Here is a 16,926-nt window from a genome sequence, read left to right as displayed (position 1 = left end):
AAAAAATGACTAACCTGTATAGTCCAATGGCCAGAAATAATCCTCGCAATCGATCTTCGATCGTGTCGCGTTCGATGATCCTTGCCAGAGGATCTCTTGCTCTAAGGTCAGGCGTTCCTCTTTTCAGGCCTCTTCAGGAGGATCTAGCGGTCCCCGCGAACACGTGTGTCTTCGCGCATGTTAATGCACGTGGACGATCGCACGCGTCGAGAATCATGCTGTCCTGAGGAAACGCGGACCTCTCATCGTCAGGCGGGTCGTCGACGACGACACTCGATCATCGATTCCGTCTCGTCGCGATCGATCCGCCGAAATAGCCGAAAGATACACACAAAGTAAGCACACTTTCTCCTGCCGATAGTTGCACACCACGCACCACGTTCGCGAAGTCGACGGCTTCCTCGACTTTACTCAGGCGAAGAGGGAGTAGCCACGTGTCGAGAAAACTGTGGGGGATATATGTCTTCTCGCGCGATACGGGAGTATAAATTATTATGCAAATTATTGCGTAAAATATAAAAAAAAAAAAGCTCCGATTTTTTGCAAAATATCCCGGAAATAATATTGATATATTATACGTTTAATTGATATATAATCTGGAAATTATTTTAAAAAATTTGACTTCTTCTCTCCATTTGTAATATTTTCGTTTATAAATATTTTGTTACACGTGTAATTTTTATCTTGTCAAACTACACGCTACGAGCTTCAAATTTTGACAACTTGATTTGATTTCTTTTTTCCCCGAATTGTTTTATGATGAAGTTAAATCAAATGTTTATATATCGCGACGCGAAATTTGGGAGCACTTTTTTTTTTTCCTTTTCTTTTCGTTTACACCAATCACTCACCAGGATTCAAGACACCGAGTGTGCTCGGACCGACGGGCTATCCTGGGATTAATGTCGGATTCAGTCAACCTCGCTCCGTGGAAGCGATCGTCAGACTAAAGTCGTCGCTGGTAAGAGTACGTGCATGGGTTTCTTATCCCTTCTGTTAGCAAGAGATCCCCTCTTTCTTTCTTTCTTTCGGAATCTTCGCTCGTTCTGACACCGCTATCCTCGTCGATTTGTTTATCTTACGAAGGCACATAATTCCCTTTATTAATAAAAAATACATATAAAACCCGAGTTTCCTACGCAAAATGAAAGGTTTTGCAAAAATCAGATCATCAGTTTTCCGAAATTAGATCTTATTTAACGCGAAAGAACGTTGCTTTTTTTCGTGATGTACATTTTGTATCGACTTTAGTATTTTATTTTGATTCATATTTTTTATTTTTATTTTATTTTCGGAGAACTTTTTTACTCGAGATTGAGCGGATTTTATCTTGACGCCTTCTCGTCGTGCAACAGATAGTTCTCACGCATTTTTGACGCGAACGTGAAGCGTAAATCGTCATTTACGAGCCACTGCTGTGTGTAATAATTATCCCTAATAAAAAAAAACCAGTAATGTCACTACGAAGGTAAAGTTAAAAATGTCAGGTATTAATGTCATTTCGATAAACCGCTTTGTCAACGCAAAGGTAAACACGATAGGAAAACAAATAATCATTTTCATCTCTCGCATTTGTTTGTTTAATCATCGTTTAATATTGCAATTATTTATTAATAATTCTTTCAAAATTTTGTCTCTTAAGAGCCCAAACTATTTTAGAGGGTCAAAAAAAATCGATTTTTGTTACATTTTTTTTAAATATTATGTCCGAAGAATGTTTTCCAAATTTTATTGAAAATAAAATTGACAAAGTTATAAGACCTTGAATAGACTAACGTATGGGCCTTCAAATGAACCTGCAAAACTTTAAGCTTTTCTCAAAATGATTTTTCAAACAATAGATATCTTGAAAACTAATGGAAATGAACAAATTTTAACAAAATTGAAATACCTAATTTTAAAATGACACTGTTATTTTAAAAATTTTTTTTCTAGTGAAAATAGATATTTAGTATTTTAAAAATATCCTGCAGGATAAAACCAGATCAAATTTTTTTCATTTCAGACAATTACACAAATATTACATCGACGAATGTTTTTTAAACACACTGACTCATATTAAAAAAATATATATATAAAAGATTTAAAAATTGACGTACTATTTAAATATCAATAAAAATATGTAAAATGCCAAAAGATTAATTTAATATTATTTAATATTCTTTAAAAAAATTGCTAAAAGTCAAAATAATAAATCTAATAAAACTTTCTAGTAATCATTATTATATATCGTATAAATCATGATCTGTATACAACGTATTAATGTTGTGTATTTTAAAATTTCCTAAAATTTTGATGCACAGAAGGAAAGTTCGAGATAATTATTAGTCATGACAAGTAAAATAATTTCGGCGACTGCGCCTGTAAATTCCATATGATTTAACTTAATGCAATAAAACATAATAACGGAACACATATGCAAACGTTAAGAATTTAATGAAGGCTTTTTTATAGGAACGACTCATTGTCAGTGGAATGAAATGTAGCAAACGAATAGATGGGAGTAAAAGGTTCGCAAGGAATCGAGAATCAGTCGAGAAAAGTGCAAGGAAAAAGTGAGCTGGGCGACCTTCGCGACAATTCACTTACCTACCTTCTGTCCGATCTCTCGAATTCAGTTCGTACTTGCAGCTGCTCGATTTTTCGTCAATGCCTTTTCTGCATCAAATAAAACCACAGCTCCTGCAATCGATGCGAAAAATATTTTGTAATTTTTTATAATTTTTATAATTCAAAAATATATTAAGAAATTTAATTTATTACAATAAAATTATTATTTTATTATTTCTATTATTTTTATTAATTTTAAATTATTACTTTATATATGTATTTGGATAAATTAAAATTATTCTTTCCACAAATAAATAACATACATCTTTAAAGGTATCTTTATATACTTATATCTTTGTAATTAGAAAAAGAAAAAAGAAAATGAATTTCAAGAGAAAAAAAGAATTAATATTAAACTGAAGCTCTTATATAAATATATTTAATTATTATATATTTAAATATTTAGTTTTTATTTAAAAATTAACGTAATGGTGCACTAAAAATTGACATGTAGCTTTTTCCTTAATTTATCCTGAAATCGCTTGTAGTTACGGATTGAAAAAAATTTCTCCAAAAACTAAACTTTCTTGTTTATATTATATATCTCTGCTCTTTAAATACAGAATTTATGTCGAAAATTAAATTAAATTTGAAGTGTAGAATTAATTATAAATATCTTATAATACAAAAATTGGCTCATTCGCAAATTCAAGCAACGACGGAATTGCGGAATATTTTTCGTCGGCCCGAACTCTCGAGAGAGTTAAAGTTCTCAACGCAACAATGTTCGTTAATCGGCACGAATCTGTCAGCACGTCGTCGCCGATCTTTCGTATTGTTAAGCACAGAAAATCTCGGCTCACAGCACTCGCTAAACCCTGGCAGCCGCTTTGCAGAGAAAGGCGGCCACCCACCGACTTACACAACTGCTCTTTGCTCCAGTTATTAATATGTGACTCTTTTGCCGGTCGCGCGACCTGACGAACCATGACAGGATTGTCATTCTCTCCCTCTTTCTCTCAAAAAGAAAGAAATTTGCGAAGGCTGAATTATGGGACAAATGAACAATCTAAAAGAAAATTAATTCTTATTTTTTGTAGGAAAAATTTTTAATTATTATTTAATTATCGCACGACCGATTGCTTTGATTGAATAATTATTTTAATTCATTTCTACATTCACAATAAATAATTAAAAATTTTTTTGAGATACATAGTAATTATTAAAATATTTAATAACACTAAATATTAAAAAAACATTTAACAGTACATCGGGAGCAATAAGAATTGTGTGAATATTTATATATCTCTAGAAATATAAAAAAATAAAGATATCTCACGCATTTTCTTTTTCGTTACAAATATTAAATAGATATAAAAACAATTTATACGAAAAAACAAATGCGTTCAGTATTGTATAAATAGAAGTAATTTCAATTTTGAGTTTATTTTCTATTTTAAAAGACCAATGAAGCTGCCTTGATTTTAATTTTTATTTTCAATATAAGAAGTGCATTTGCACACGAAAGAATTACAAATTTGAAACTGGAAGCTATTTTAAATCGAAAGGCACAGATTAAAAAATAAATAAGTAATAATATAAAATAAATAAATAATAATAATAATATATAGAACTAATTGATTTATTGCAAACATTAAAGAATAATTTCATTTCCTTTGATTAATTAGAAAAATTGTTGCGATTCTTTTAGCAATACAATATCGCGTTTACGTTAAATATAAGAAATAATGAATGATATTAGACAGATCATAATTTTACTTGTCAAATCTCCAATTTATCGCTACGATAATATAGCCCAGTAACAAGATCGTTATTCATCACACTTGCGAAACCTGTTCCAGAAACCGTTTAAAGAGTAGCAATAGATTCTCGAATGCCTTACTCGATTGTGATCGAAATGATCTACAATGGCGAGTATTATGACACGTGGCAGGCGTGTCTGCCTAGAACATTTCCGGTACAATTGTCCATTATATATACTCCTTTCGAGAAACAACTCTATTCCTTCCATTTTCTCTCGAGATTCATTAATTTAATCTTAACATAATGCAAATTGATTTATTAGTCGCAAACTCGATATATTTATATATTTCAAGGAGATTTTGCATTTCTTATCTGCAAATCTGTATCTCAAAAATATCCAGACAACACAAAATTTTATAAAATATTTATAATAATTATTTAAATATTTTATAAATATTTTTAACATTTTCATCTATATTTTAAAAATATATCGAACAAAGATTTTTATAAAATATGTAGGTATAATAATATTTCAAAAATATATATTTTTATATAAATATTTATCATAAATATTGTGCGCTATTTGGGTAGTGAAATATATTTTTCTTTTTCAATCTGACTTATCACTTATATTTGAGAACTTTAAAATCGTGATTTACGATTTTTAAAAAATTGCAAAATTGTTAGTGCAAAAAATTAGCGACAAAATAGTTTAAAATTTCTTAATTTTAGTCACGTATAATTTTTTACTCGCGCAGTTACGCGGCAATTAAATTATTTTGATGTATATTTTGATGTTATTTCAGATGAAACAAATAATTAAAATAAAAACGACTCTCTTGCTATTGAAAAAAGTCTTATAAAAATAATGCATGATTTTTTGCGATGACATAAACTCTTTTTAAGCTTTAATATATCGTTTATATTTAATTTATGTAACGTTAAAAAAGTAATCATTTGGTTTCTGCTTTTGTTCATCTAATGCGAAAATTATCGTTTAATATCAATAAAAAAGAAGAAAACATTAGAGAGAGTCACATTCTGTACGAAAAATTCATTACCTTTATTATATCCTCCCATTATTCTAAATTACATCTCATTACTATTGTAGTCTACGAGCCATTCATATCACACATTTCACAATATTTTGTATACGTTCTGTATTCGTTAATGAATTAAACAGTTTGTTGCGAAAGACGAATGAATTTGAAATGTCAAATTATGAGTCTCGAGTTTTCGAAATTGGCAGTAAATATAATTATTGATTATTTTTCATTCTTTTATTTGACAGAAACTAACTTATGATTTTTATTTCTTCGTCTCTACATAAATTATATCTATGAACGCGTTTATCTTGTTATACAGTGGCAGGTTAATTACACATATAAGAAATAAGTGACAGAAATTGGACTGAAATTGCTCGGAATGCGTCATTTATTCATTATACTCATCCTGAATTTTGCAGGTTGCATTTAGAGTCACATGTGCGTTAGATGTGTAATATACCTGCGTAGTCAGCAGAAATAGAGAATGCAAAAATTGCCACGTGTTGTGAACTTAAACGAAACAATCTCGCTAACTAGTTGCATGCAATTTTTCTATAAGCAATGTTTGTTACCTATAAATCTGCGACATCTGGCAAGCACACAACGGCCATAACATCATGATGCTATCTATACCGTATCATTAACTAAACGTCTGTCTCTCTAAGTACGTGATGCACGTGCAAAGTGTCAAGAAAACTTGTGAAAAGAAATTTGTCTCGTGTCATTATAAAAAATATGTTATATTAATTAATAGAATATTTTTATAAATTATTTTATGTATAAAATTCTTCCTCTCGGGTCATTATAAAATATTTTATAGGTATATTGTACCAGACATATATTAATTAACACCTGATTCTTTCTTAAACATTCTAGTTTGAGTGAAATTAAAATTAAGGAAGACTATATTAAAAAATATTGAAAAATATGAACTAACTAAAATAAATCTTTTTCTTAGCAATGTTGAGAAGAATTGTTATTTATTATAATACTTTTCAATTTTATATTTTTATAGAAAAAAAATATTACGATGAAAAAAGTTAAAAAAGTTCACTTAAAAAATTGATTCAAAAATTTAATTTTGTATAATCTATCTTCTTATTTATTTCATTAATTATTTTTAATCATTAATTACGTGAAAATTCGAAGCACCTCCATCTTTATTTTCAGAAAAGCTAAAGAGAACAAGTACGATCTGTGAAAAAAAAATTATCTCATTATAAAATATCTTATTGCATTAAACATATATTAATTAGCAAGATCCTTCCTCGAAAATTCTAATGTAAGTCAGATCAAAATTAATAAAGATTATATTAAATGTTTGAAAAATATAAACTATAAATTTGAAATAAATCTTTTTCTTAGCAAAAATGTTGAGAAAAATCGTTATTTATTTTTCCAATTCTTATAATATTACATATTTTTATAATTTAATATTTTAGAAAAAAATTTTACAATAAAATCCTCTTAAAATTGATTAAAATCTGACTTTGGGTACATCTTTTTTTTCTTATTTATTTTATTAGAAACTATTTTCAATTATTATAATTACATAATAAAATGTAAGCACCTCTATTTTTATTTTCAGAAAAGATAAAACTTTCAAATATTTAATTCAAATGAATATTTATATTAATATTTAATAATAAAAGAAAAAATATACATAATTATAGAAAGTGTAATAAAAGTAAAAGATCGTGTACTCTTTAATATAAATATGTATTAATCTTTATACATCTACGTTCATCACCAGGAGATTGGAATTCGAACAGGACGCGAACGATCAACGTAGACAGAATCAATTTTCTTTGATTCCGCGACGACGGCATGCGTCATGTCAGTTTGCTCCAAGGTTTAGGGAGAAAGCACATTTACATATACGAAGGAGTCTGGTACTCGCGATATATCTAGAGATATAGACTGGACAATTGGATTTGGAAATCGCACGGACAGCACGCCTACGATTAATTAAGAAGGCGCTACCTTGAACTCGAACTACTTTATGATTAACGACGTAAAACCACTCTAATTGGCCTTCACCGCTAGTCGGTACCAAAGCGTTAATAACATCTGGAATGCGCCTGCTGGTTTATATGAATTTGCAATGTACATTCAAATTAATATAAGTAGTCGAGATCAACATAATAAAAAAAGATATGAAAAATAAGACAATAATTTTGTAAATTTTCTTCAGATAAACGTTATAGAAAATTTACAATTAAATTGATTAAATTGAAATTTATTTATTTATCCTTCAATTATTGTAATATTATATCAAAATAAATCCTAATTATTTTGATATTGATTTATGCAATATTAAATGTACATTTGTATATATCTCCAATAATATTCGTACACTAATCAATAATATTCCAATAAGTTAAATTTAAAAATAAGAGGTCTTGATAAATCTAAATATATCGAATGTAAAATAATCACCGCTGTCATGTTCTGTCACATTTTTAAGTAACACGCTATGACAGGTTTCGATCACAAGTATCCTTCACATGACGTAAAAAAAAATGTCTATGCACATGATTATTTTGAAACACTATTTTATGTATCTCAAACGAGTACCGGTGAGTCACGACTAGTCTGGAATACTCGTCATGTTATAAAGTCACTGGTTAATCAGCATTTTTGATAATCTACATGTCTACTCGACGTCTAAAAGGAACACCCGCGGACACTAGAATAATGGCCAAGGACTCACGCTCTTCGTGATTACAATTGGTCTTTTTCACATAATCTACATGCTTATCAAAAATGCCGATTGTCTTTTTGAATAACATCGATATATACAAAAATTATTTCAAAACTAAGAAACAATCTTGAACAATTGAAAGATTGCGAAAAGCGAATTCGTTTTCTTTGCAATATATTATGTGCATATTAAATATTTAATATAAGTAAAATATTTAAGTAAAAATTTTTCGTATAAACAAATGGCCATCTTATTTCTTTAGTTAATCTTTCTTTAGCTAAAGCTGGAAACTTGGAAAAATTTATAATTTTGCAAGAGTTGCAAGAAATTTTAATAATCATTGTCAATTGCAATATAAAATGAGACGATCTACAGAAATTAGATGTTTTGTTTGTTGAGTATAATACACAAATTAGAAAAAAAAATTTTATTAACGCAACTTTAATAATTATATTAATATTTATCACTTATATGATAACATTTATCCTATAATGTATATAAAATATATCACTGTGCATACATAAATTCCTTTATTTCGTTACTGTATCAGCTTCCTTATTCCTGATGTCGATTACAACCTGTGAATTTTATACATGTAACATTATACATAATATTTATCAAGTACAGACAGATTATTCAATATACATTAATATGTATATTAAATCTCTCTTGTACAATAAATCCTAAATAAACAGAAAATAATAGAAAAATTCGAATCCTATCCACTTACTTTTCCTGAAGATTTACTTTTGGAAACAAACTGCAAAGCATCGTTGACTTTATGCAAGCCAACAGTCAACAAGCAAGACGGTGTGATAAGCCCTTCTTCGAGAAATTGTAAAACTTCATCTCCTGCTTGGCTAATTTGAAAGTAAACAAAATAATTGAATTTTTATTTATGAAACCAAAAGAGATAGGAGGACAATAAACATACAACATACCGATATACATCGGGGTTCTTCTTCCTGTATTCTGCGAGATTAAAACCGGTAACGCTGAAGGAACCTTTTTGCACCTCCGAATGAGCATTCGTCATGGTTGCTGCCGTGCCAGCTACGATTACGCGCCCTTCGTGACAGAGGCTACAAGTGAGTAAACCGACGAATGTTGATTATGGCTACTTGATAAAATAGAGATGTATACCTTCGCGAGACAAATGATGCACCACCACAGCGAAATTGTCATCGCGCAGCAAGTCCTTTAGTGTTGCATCTTTGTAGACGTCGGTAAAGCTAAAAATATTACGTGTGTCTCACCAGGATATGCGGTGCTTACCTGACAGTGGAAATTCCCAGACATGCAGCTTTTCCCTACATCCAAAGATATATTTTTCTACCGACAATCTTTTTGAAACTCACCAATCCAACACTTTCTTGAAGTATTCTCCATCCACATCGTCAAAGATAGCTTTGATGTCTCGTTCGGCGGCAATTTCCTCTATTTGCTTTAATAACTTCTTATCTTTGTATTTAAGAGATGCGAATGCTCCTTTCTCTCGAGCCAGATCCGCTCCGTTTTCAGTCGCGCATATCCCAATGACCTAAGTAATTTAAAAGTGTAATTATAAAATAAATTGTAATTATAAGTACCTTTGCTCTAAAGATATTTGTTACAAGATCTAATTATAGAATGTAATAATTATAAAATGTAATGTGTTTTATAAAATATTTATAATATATTTATTATATAATTACTTATAAAATGTAATTATGAAATGTAATATGTATTTTATATAATGTTAATTTTAATATTAATATTTATTTATAGTTTAAATATTTGTAACATTTATTTTATAATTACTCAGAAAATGTAATTATAAAATAAATTGTAATTATAACAAGTACTTTTGCTCTAAAGATATTTGTTGCAAGATCTAATTATAAAATGTAATAATATGTATATTATAAAATATTTATTTATATAGTCTAAATATTTATATTATTTATAGTTTAAATATTTATAATATATTTATTATATAATTATTTATATGTTATTATAAAATAAATTGTAATTATAACAAGTACCTTTGCTCTAAAAACATTTGTTGCAAGATCTATTGCTGCTAAGCCAATACCACTTATACCAACATTTATTAAAATCATGTCATCCTCGTCTATACTGACTTTTCTCTCCAGTGCAATCAGAGCAGTGATATAATTGTCTAAAATGCTCGCAGCATTTATAGAGTTTATTTCAGAGGATACTTTCCATATGTCCTAAGTAAGATGTATTGTTGATGTAGCCATATTGTTTTATAAAGTATTTTAGAAAAAAATTCAGTTTAAACATATTTTACCCCAACTTCTGCCAGACATTTCTCGGCCAAACCTCCGTATCTTTCCTTGTTAAGAGCGATGACCTTATCACCAATTTTATAGCCATTCTTCTCCGCTTCTGTACCAACTTCAACCAGTTTCCCAACAACTTCGTAACCAAGAACTGTTGGTAATTTTGGTTCAAATGTATACAAATTTTTACTGAGCAGTGCATCGGAAGCGTTTAAAGCACAATAATGAACATCAATGAGAACCTGTAAAATTAAATATATTATAATTATTATCGATTCGTTTGATATTGTTTTATAAATATAAACAAAATAAATAACATTTATTATTATTAATATTTCTTTTGATATTGTTATATATTGTTTTATAAACAAAATAAATTACACTTAATTCTGAAATAAGTTTATTTTTTTTTACTTACTTCATTCGCCTGTATGTTTTTTGGTGGCTCTAGATTCTCTATAATAAGAGGACTAGAAAAATCTTTCAATAATGCAGCTTGAATTTTTCCCGGCTGCGAAGCCGGAATGACATTTCTCGCATTTTCTTCGACAGCTGTACTGCTGAATCTTGTAGCGATAATTCGCGATGACAAGCTACTCCTGCATAATTTTATGAAAAATCTGTGTCCTGCCAACGATGTCATATTAAGAATATATAATTAATTAAATGTCATTGCAAAAAAAAATATTTCAGAGCTTTAGAATAATAATATAACCTTTACAAAGGCACCACCTGATTCAGTTCAAAAATTATCCGTGGGTTAAAGTAGAGTTTAATTGACCAATCAGAACAAAGGAATAAAGATTTCTTTCTGATTGGTCAATTTAATTCTACTCTATCTCACGAGTAGGATTTTTGAACGCATCTAAAGGGAGAGAGAACACAACCTAATCTGACACTTAATAGCTGACAGAAAAAATCCTGATGTAAACAATTCGCAGACACTTGTGCCCTTGTGCGTGAACTAGGAGAAAGAAAGAGTAATATAAATATAAAAAAATATAGGAAATCAAATAAGACAGGAATAAAAAAACATAATTCGTTCTTCGAAGGAAATAAAATCCAAACGTGTTTGAATAACTTTACAAGTTTGATAAGTTCGGGATATTTATTTAAAAAAAAAAAATAAAAACTACAATTATATAAATCAGCTCATAATGCGACCACATAAATTTAAACTCCCATGTGATGTGGACAGGTAAAGAATTATTTATAAGAAGCAAATAATGTTGGAAACTAATACAATTATTATATTTTATAGTTAATTTATAATTATATTAAGTTAGATTTAGTTTATCTGTCAAAATTTTATATATTTCTATCATTATCTAATATTTTTATATTTCTATTTTTCATAAAAATTATCCTGTTAATCTCTTCGCTGGATTTATAGCTTTCCACAAATTGATGAAAAAGTGGTGATTGTCTCAGTATTTGGCAAGTCTCAATATCGAGCTAAAGGATGCAAGATGGAAATGCTCAGTTCTATACTCCAATTAAGTCATCTGGAGGAGCCAGAGATCGACGAGGGTTCTTGGGTGAGATACATACTTTTTTTTAAATATCTGGAACTTTCTCATGAATTAACAAACAGTCTTGATTCTATTTTATTTTTTATTATTAGTGCGAAATTGAAGGATATTATAATCCTCGTGAGAAGACAGTTTTCTTGCATCTGAGAGGATTCTTGGATACCCATACACTTTTAACTGAATATGACAAGTTCACGGAGAAACTGGATTGCAAGGACTTTCTCAGTGTGTGGGCACACATGAGAGATAAATATGCAAGAGCGCTCCTGGTATTGTTTCATATATCTCATGTGATCATACTTACTCATCCGACACACACCTTTGATTACAGTTACGTACATTTTTTTCGTGCCATGGATACAGTCAGGTAAGGCATCAGTTTCTTTAAACCGAATTATATTAATAATTGATGTACAGACACATATAATTTAAATGTAGTTAGTACAAATTTTATTCTAATAAAACATTTTAATGCTTTATATCTTATAGGCAAAAGATATCGCCACAACTTTCCGATGTATTAAACTCTATTCCTAATCTACCCAAAGATTGGATTGCAAACGTCAGACCATGCTCACCGCGAGTATTATTTTATTTTGAAACCTGTCCTACAGCGTTTCAAAATCCAGACAGTGACGCTAATATTAAAAAGTTAGAACACTCCCTTGAAGATCAAATTTATCAAATGTTGAGGAAAAATAGAATTGTTACCAATATCAGGTATAAAATTTAGCGCATCAAATCTTATTGAAGCTTAACAAAACATCACTTTTCTTTGCTTGTAGCACAAACTCCTTGTTTGCAATACCAGCTAATGAGGAATTCGTGTATGTGCATACCGGAAGTACAGATTCAAAGGATATGCTGGGTTACATGGCGAGAAAGTTAGTACAAAGTTGCAAAACTAGTTCCGGTGGTACAACATCGAGAAGTCTCGCCAGTTTGGATTCAAATAGTATCATCGTAGATGATACTGGGACTGGTAAGATGAGAGAGATGAAGAGGAGATAAAAATTGTATTCTGGATGTAAAGATAATTTTCATGCGTTTACAGAATCTCGCACGTTTAAACTATTTTTGCAACAACACATAAACTTGGCTTTTGCGAAAGGGTTTCACGACAATGTCGGTCGACATTCTGTACCAGCTTATTTTGAAGTGCGTTGAAGGAATTACATCATTAGTCTAATGTCAAACCAATATAAATTTAATTAATATATTAATATCAGATAAGTCAAAATTTATTGGATTACTTTTAAAAATTAGTATTATTTACAGATTCCTACTTTAAATATATTTTGTCAAGTAGCAAACAAGTTATTCGATTACTTTATTCATGGAACTGACAAAGAACTGGCAACACTTCATAATTTATTAGATACTGATGTGAAATTTAGTAAAAGCCGATGCACCAAAGTACTTCCAAGAGCTTTACAAGCATATCAAGAGAACTTACCGCAGCATTACACAAGGTTGAAAATTATTTGACATAATCGTGTGAAAAAAGAGATTATATTCCAACTAAAATGACTTTTCAGAGCATATCACGAATCTAAACTAGCACATGCCATGGCAGTTTTTGAGATGCATGCTCGTGGTCCCTTATTCGAGGGGTTTAGTGAAAAGTTACAGGCCGAATGTGACAAACATTGGCGTGCGGGCAGACAAATGTGCGAAGTATTGTCACTCACTGGTCATCCTTGCACAAATCCCATTCACAGAGGAGGTAGCGAAGGCGCCGGAGGCGGAGAACAAACTGAACCCAGAGAGGACGATAGGTATGTATCTCTATAAAGAATAAAGATCAAATATTATATATATATATTTCTGTGTACATTATTTATATTTACAATCATTTACAATTGCCATTGTTTTTCCTTTCAGCGAACTACCTACCAGAGAACATTGTAGTGGTGTTAGATATGTGTGTGCTTGTAATTGTGGTCGAATTCAAGGCTCGAGAGAAGATCCTTTCAATCTAAGACAGGCCAACTATGACTATTTCCAAATGTTAGCGAAACAATGCGGTTGCGCACAATTGGAGAGTATAGAGTTTCCCGTGTTTCAACCTAGTACACATAATTACAGGTAGAACTTTAGTTTAATATTTTAATATAATATTTAATATTTTTAATATTTTAGTTAATATTTTATATTTAATAATTTAATTAATAATTAATTATTAATTAATATTTTATTTTATTAATTTAATTTATAATTATAATTTTTTATTTAATAAATTAATTAATAATTTAATTTAATATTTTACTAAAAATATTTACTAACAATAAATATTTTATTAAATTAAATGATTAATTTAGTTTCTTCCAAAAGAAAGATAAGACAGATAAATGTACAGTTTTTTTTTTTTTTTTTTTATTAATAGAGCAGCGCAATTATTTTCGGGGACGAAACGCCATGATTCCTTCAGTCGCAACGGATCTTCTACGCCACAGGGAGACACGCAAGCCTGTAGTTTAGGAGCCGATAGTTTAAATGGCAAGTAACATGAATGAATGATAAGCTATAACATTTTCTGTTCATTTAGCGAGCAGAATTTTAATCGATCAATTTCTAGGAAACATTACAGACGGAATTACGGATTATGGCAGTGGCGGTCAATCCTCGATGACGAGCGATCCGATCGGAGAGGATATCCCCAGGTTGAGTAGCAAAACAAGTCTCACGCCGAGTGATTCGCACAAAGTTATCATACAAGTCATCGATAGTGACGCAGAAAACTCTAAAGGTATCGGCTATCGCGTTACAGGTTATTTACTTGTTATTAATTCACGCAATTAAATGCAAGAATATATAAAATAAAAAATATGCATGTTCTTTACAGATAAACCTTTGGTCAGACAACCATCGACGACAGAATACCTGCCTGGAATGTTGCACACCGAATCACCATCCGGCTTGCTACCACAATTCTCTAGCTGGTCCCTGATATGTCTGGGACCGAGTAGTCTTTATTCTCATAATTTAGGATTGCAACATCAAACTGGAGTATTTTCCACCTCGGCGTTTCTACTCCCTTGGGATGTGACTGTCAGGTAAAAAAAAAACATATTCTGCTCAGTACATGATATTTATAAATATTGATAAATAGTCGTAAATATTTTTACTATTATTTTAAAATAGTTCGTCAACCGACTGAAGGCAAAGTCGAAAGAACGACAAACATCTCTATTTATCGGACTGAGATCAACTCAGAGTTGATCAACTCAGTTCCATTGCTCCTTCAACCTGTTATTTACATTTGTATTTGTCATAGGAGCTGTTTATCTTTCTCAATTTGTAAACATTATATTGCAGATTGGAGCATCAAAAGGAGCGTAGTACCTCGCTGTGGCCTACAGTGGGATTTACAGGATCCGATCACGGAACTCACGGAAATTATTGTTCTCGAGGGGGCAAGAATTTCCAAAATATGAATACCATTCGTGGTCGTAAGTCCAAAGGCGGCAAAGAATTCGTGGTAAAGATATTTGTTGGCGTGGAATACGAGTGTCCACGCGGACACAGATTCATGGCGTCTGCACCTGATAAGGTGCTGAAGACCACAGGAAATGGAATAGTAAAGGACAGTGGGAATAAGGTGACGTCCAGTACAGCTGACATGCCACTCTATTTTGCGTGCCCTTGCAGGTTTGTCAAATTTTATTTTATTCACACCGATTTTTAATACAAAAAGATGGTCTATAAATATTTATTTATTGGATAAATATGTTTTTCATTTTTAGGCAGACAAAACCATTGATCGCTCAGTTAATGAGAATTCACGTAGTGACACCTAAGGCACCAGTACACGTCACATTGAACCCCCGAGTGCAACCTGGTCCACCACCTTGTCCGATATTTGTCACAGGGTGCGAAGAACCGATCAAATTATCACAAAGTGCATATTGGATTTTACGATTGCCGTATCCTTTTAAATTTTTGCATGTCTATCCCAAACAGCACACAATATTTATGATAAATATTTCTAAATATTTATAATATTTGTACTATTTATTTTTTAATATTATATAAATATTTTTTACGTATTTTATATACATTAAAAAAAAATTATTAAAATTATTTTGACATATTAAAAGATAAATTAAATATTAATAATATTAATAGTAATATTTTATAAAAATCTTTATTTGATATATTTTTAAAATATAGATGAAATATTTTATATAATATTTATGTTAAGTAAAAAATAAATAATTGTAATATTTTATAAATGTTTCACAAATATTTGCTGAGATATCTATGATAAATCTTTATGATTTTTATGATCTGTTCTATCTAAGAGTACAAAAATATTTATATAATTATAAATATTTTCTATAGATTTTATAAATATCATGTGCTGTGTAAGATATTCTTAAAGTAATTAACCGAGTCTCCTCTTTTTAATTACATATAAACAATTTTCTCTTACTTTTAACTTACCTTTTTCTAATATTTCAATTCTATAAATATTTCAAATATATATGTCATTTTTTCCCTAATATAAATTTCAAAGTTACGTATACATGGGTGAGAAAGGACCATATTTACCTCCTAAGGAACCAGTGGCAGCATCTCACGGACGTTTATTAGCCGGGATGTATGGTATAAGCGAAGTTATGCCTGAAAAGAAATAAAGGCTGATATATTTTTTTCTGTAAAAAAAAATATTCATGTATAAGTTTCTTTTATTTGATAAATATCTTCTTCAGTTACCTTTTTATTTATGTATATAATTGTCTTATAAATGACTACTAATTTTTATTAATTTTGTAGAAAATAAAACGTCTCTTATTTGAACCTTGTTTTAATTTGATGTCATACGATCCTGCGCGATGATTCGTCGTTTTTAAAATTCACAGATGATCACGTGCGCCCGATTCGCGTTTGCGATTGGCTTACAACTTCGACTTGAATTTACAAAACTGTCATTTCTCTCCTCTCTTCGAAAGCAATTTAAATTCATATCGTAATTAAATAAAATAATCTTTAAACGAGACAGATGATGAAAAATGAATAAAAATAAATATATATTACGA

At 30.1% G+C, this 16,926-nt stretch overlaps 3 protein-coding genes across 7 annotated transcripts in view; 1 reads left to right on the top strand and 2 right to left on the bottom strand.

The window, feature by feature from the left end:
- Positions 1 to 1,070, bottom strand: part of LOC140671123 (uncharacterized) — a 58,009-nt gene extending 56,939 nt beyond the window's left edge. The window contains exons 1-2 of one of the 3 annotated variants that reach the window (XM_072902237.1): positions 852 to 950; positions 15 to 463 (exon numbers count right to left, since the gene is read on the bottom strand). The gene's annotated coding sequence lies outside the window, so the exon portion shown is untranslated. Of the gene's footprint in view, positions 1 to 14 lie in introns of all 3 variants that reach the window. The other 2 variants (XM_072902236.1, XM_072902238.1) reach the window with 2 other exon arrangements.
- A 6,627-nt stretch (positions 1,071 to 7,697) lies between these two features.
- On the bottom strand, positions 7,698 to 11,087 carry LOC140671388 (quinone oxidoreductase-like protein 2). 2 transcript variants are annotated; one of them, XM_072902635.1, is made up of 8 exons: positions 10,771 to 11,085; positions 10,361 to 10,594; positions 10,089 to 10,280; positions 9,423 to 9,604; positions 9,208 to 9,296; positions 9,006 to 9,132; positions 8,795 to 8,924; positions 8,289 to 8,642 (listed from the first exon to the last, which is right to left on the bottom strand). In XM_072902635.1, exons 1-8 carry the CDS (start codon positions 10,993 to 10,995, stop codon positions 8,595 to 8,597), a joined length of 1,227 nt encoding a protein of 408 aa, XP_072758736.1. In that variant the 5' UTR covers positions 10,996 to 11,085; the 3' UTR covers positions 8,289 to 8,594. The 2 variants fall into 2 exon arrangements, with proteins under 2 accessions (XP_072758737.1, XP_072758736.1); XM_072902636.1 differs by lacking the exon at positions 9,208 to 9,296 and having other exon boundaries at positions 7,698 to 8,642; positions 9,006 to 9,146; positions 10,771 to 11,087.
- A 184-nt stretch (positions 11,088 to 11,271) lies between these two features.
- LOC140671380 (nonsense-mediated mRNA decay factor SMG8) lies at positions 11,272 to 16,687 on the top strand. 2 transcript variants are annotated; one of them, XM_072902628.1, is made up of 15 exons: positions 11,272 to 11,550; positions 11,746 to 11,890; positions 11,977 to 12,251; positions 12,374 to 12,604; positions 12,670 to 12,866; positions 12,939 to 13,042; positions 13,163 to 13,356; positions 13,423 to 13,662; positions 13,769 to 13,972; positions 14,271 to 14,383; positions 14,475 to 14,633; positions 14,730 to 14,940; positions 15,203 to 15,535; positions 15,631 to 15,810; positions 16,404 to 16,687. In XM_072902628.1, the coding sequence occupies exons 1-15, from the start codon at positions 11,510 to 11,512 to the stop codon at positions 16,522 to 16,524; spliced, it is 2,748 nt and encodes a 915-aa protein (XP_072758729.1). In that variant the 5' UTR covers positions 11,272 to 11,509; the 3' UTR covers positions 16,525 to 16,687. The 2 variants fall into 2 exon arrangements, with proteins under 2 accessions (XP_072758729.1, XP_072758727.1); XM_072902626.1 differs by having other exon boundaries at positions 11,273 to 11,550; positions 14,463 to 14,633.
- Positions 16,688 to 16,926: the final 239 nt, after the last annotated feature.

Source organism: Anoplolepis gracilipes, chromosome 11, assembly GCF_047496725.1.
Source record: "Anoplolepis gracilipes chromosome 11, ASM4749672v1, whole genome shotgun sequence".
NCBI lineage: Eukaryota > Metazoa > Arthropoda > Insecta > Hymenoptera > Formicidae > Anoplolepis > Anoplolepis gracilipes.
This window is presented reverse-complemented; position numbering and strand designations above follow the sequence as displayed.

Bases quoted from the DNA above. Each gene is read 5' to 3' on its own strand.
- LOC140671388 (XM_072902635.1), bottom strand. From the start codon at position 10,995: ATGACATCGTTGGCAGGACACAGATTTTTCATAAAATTATGCAGGAGT. The intron at 10,281-10,360 runs GTAAAATATGTT...CATCTTACTTAG, and splicing joins AATGTCTGGCAGAAGTTGGG to GACATATGGAAAGTATCCTC. The intron at 8,925-9,005 runs GTATGTTGTATG...CTTTCAAATTAG, and splicing joins AAGAACCCCGATGTATATCG to CCAAGCAGGAGATGAAGTTT.
- LOC140671380 (XM_072902626.1), top strand. From the start codon at position 11,510: ATGCGACCACATAAATTTAAACTCCCATGTGATGTGGACAG. The intron at 12,252-12,373 runs GTAAGGCATCAG...TATATCTTATAG, and splicing joins CGTGCCATGGATACAGTCAG to GCAAAAGATATCGCCACAAC. The intron at 12,867-12,938 runs GTAAGATGAGAG...ATGCGTTTACAG, and splicing joins CGTAGATGATACTGGGACTG to AATCTCGCACGTTTAAACTA.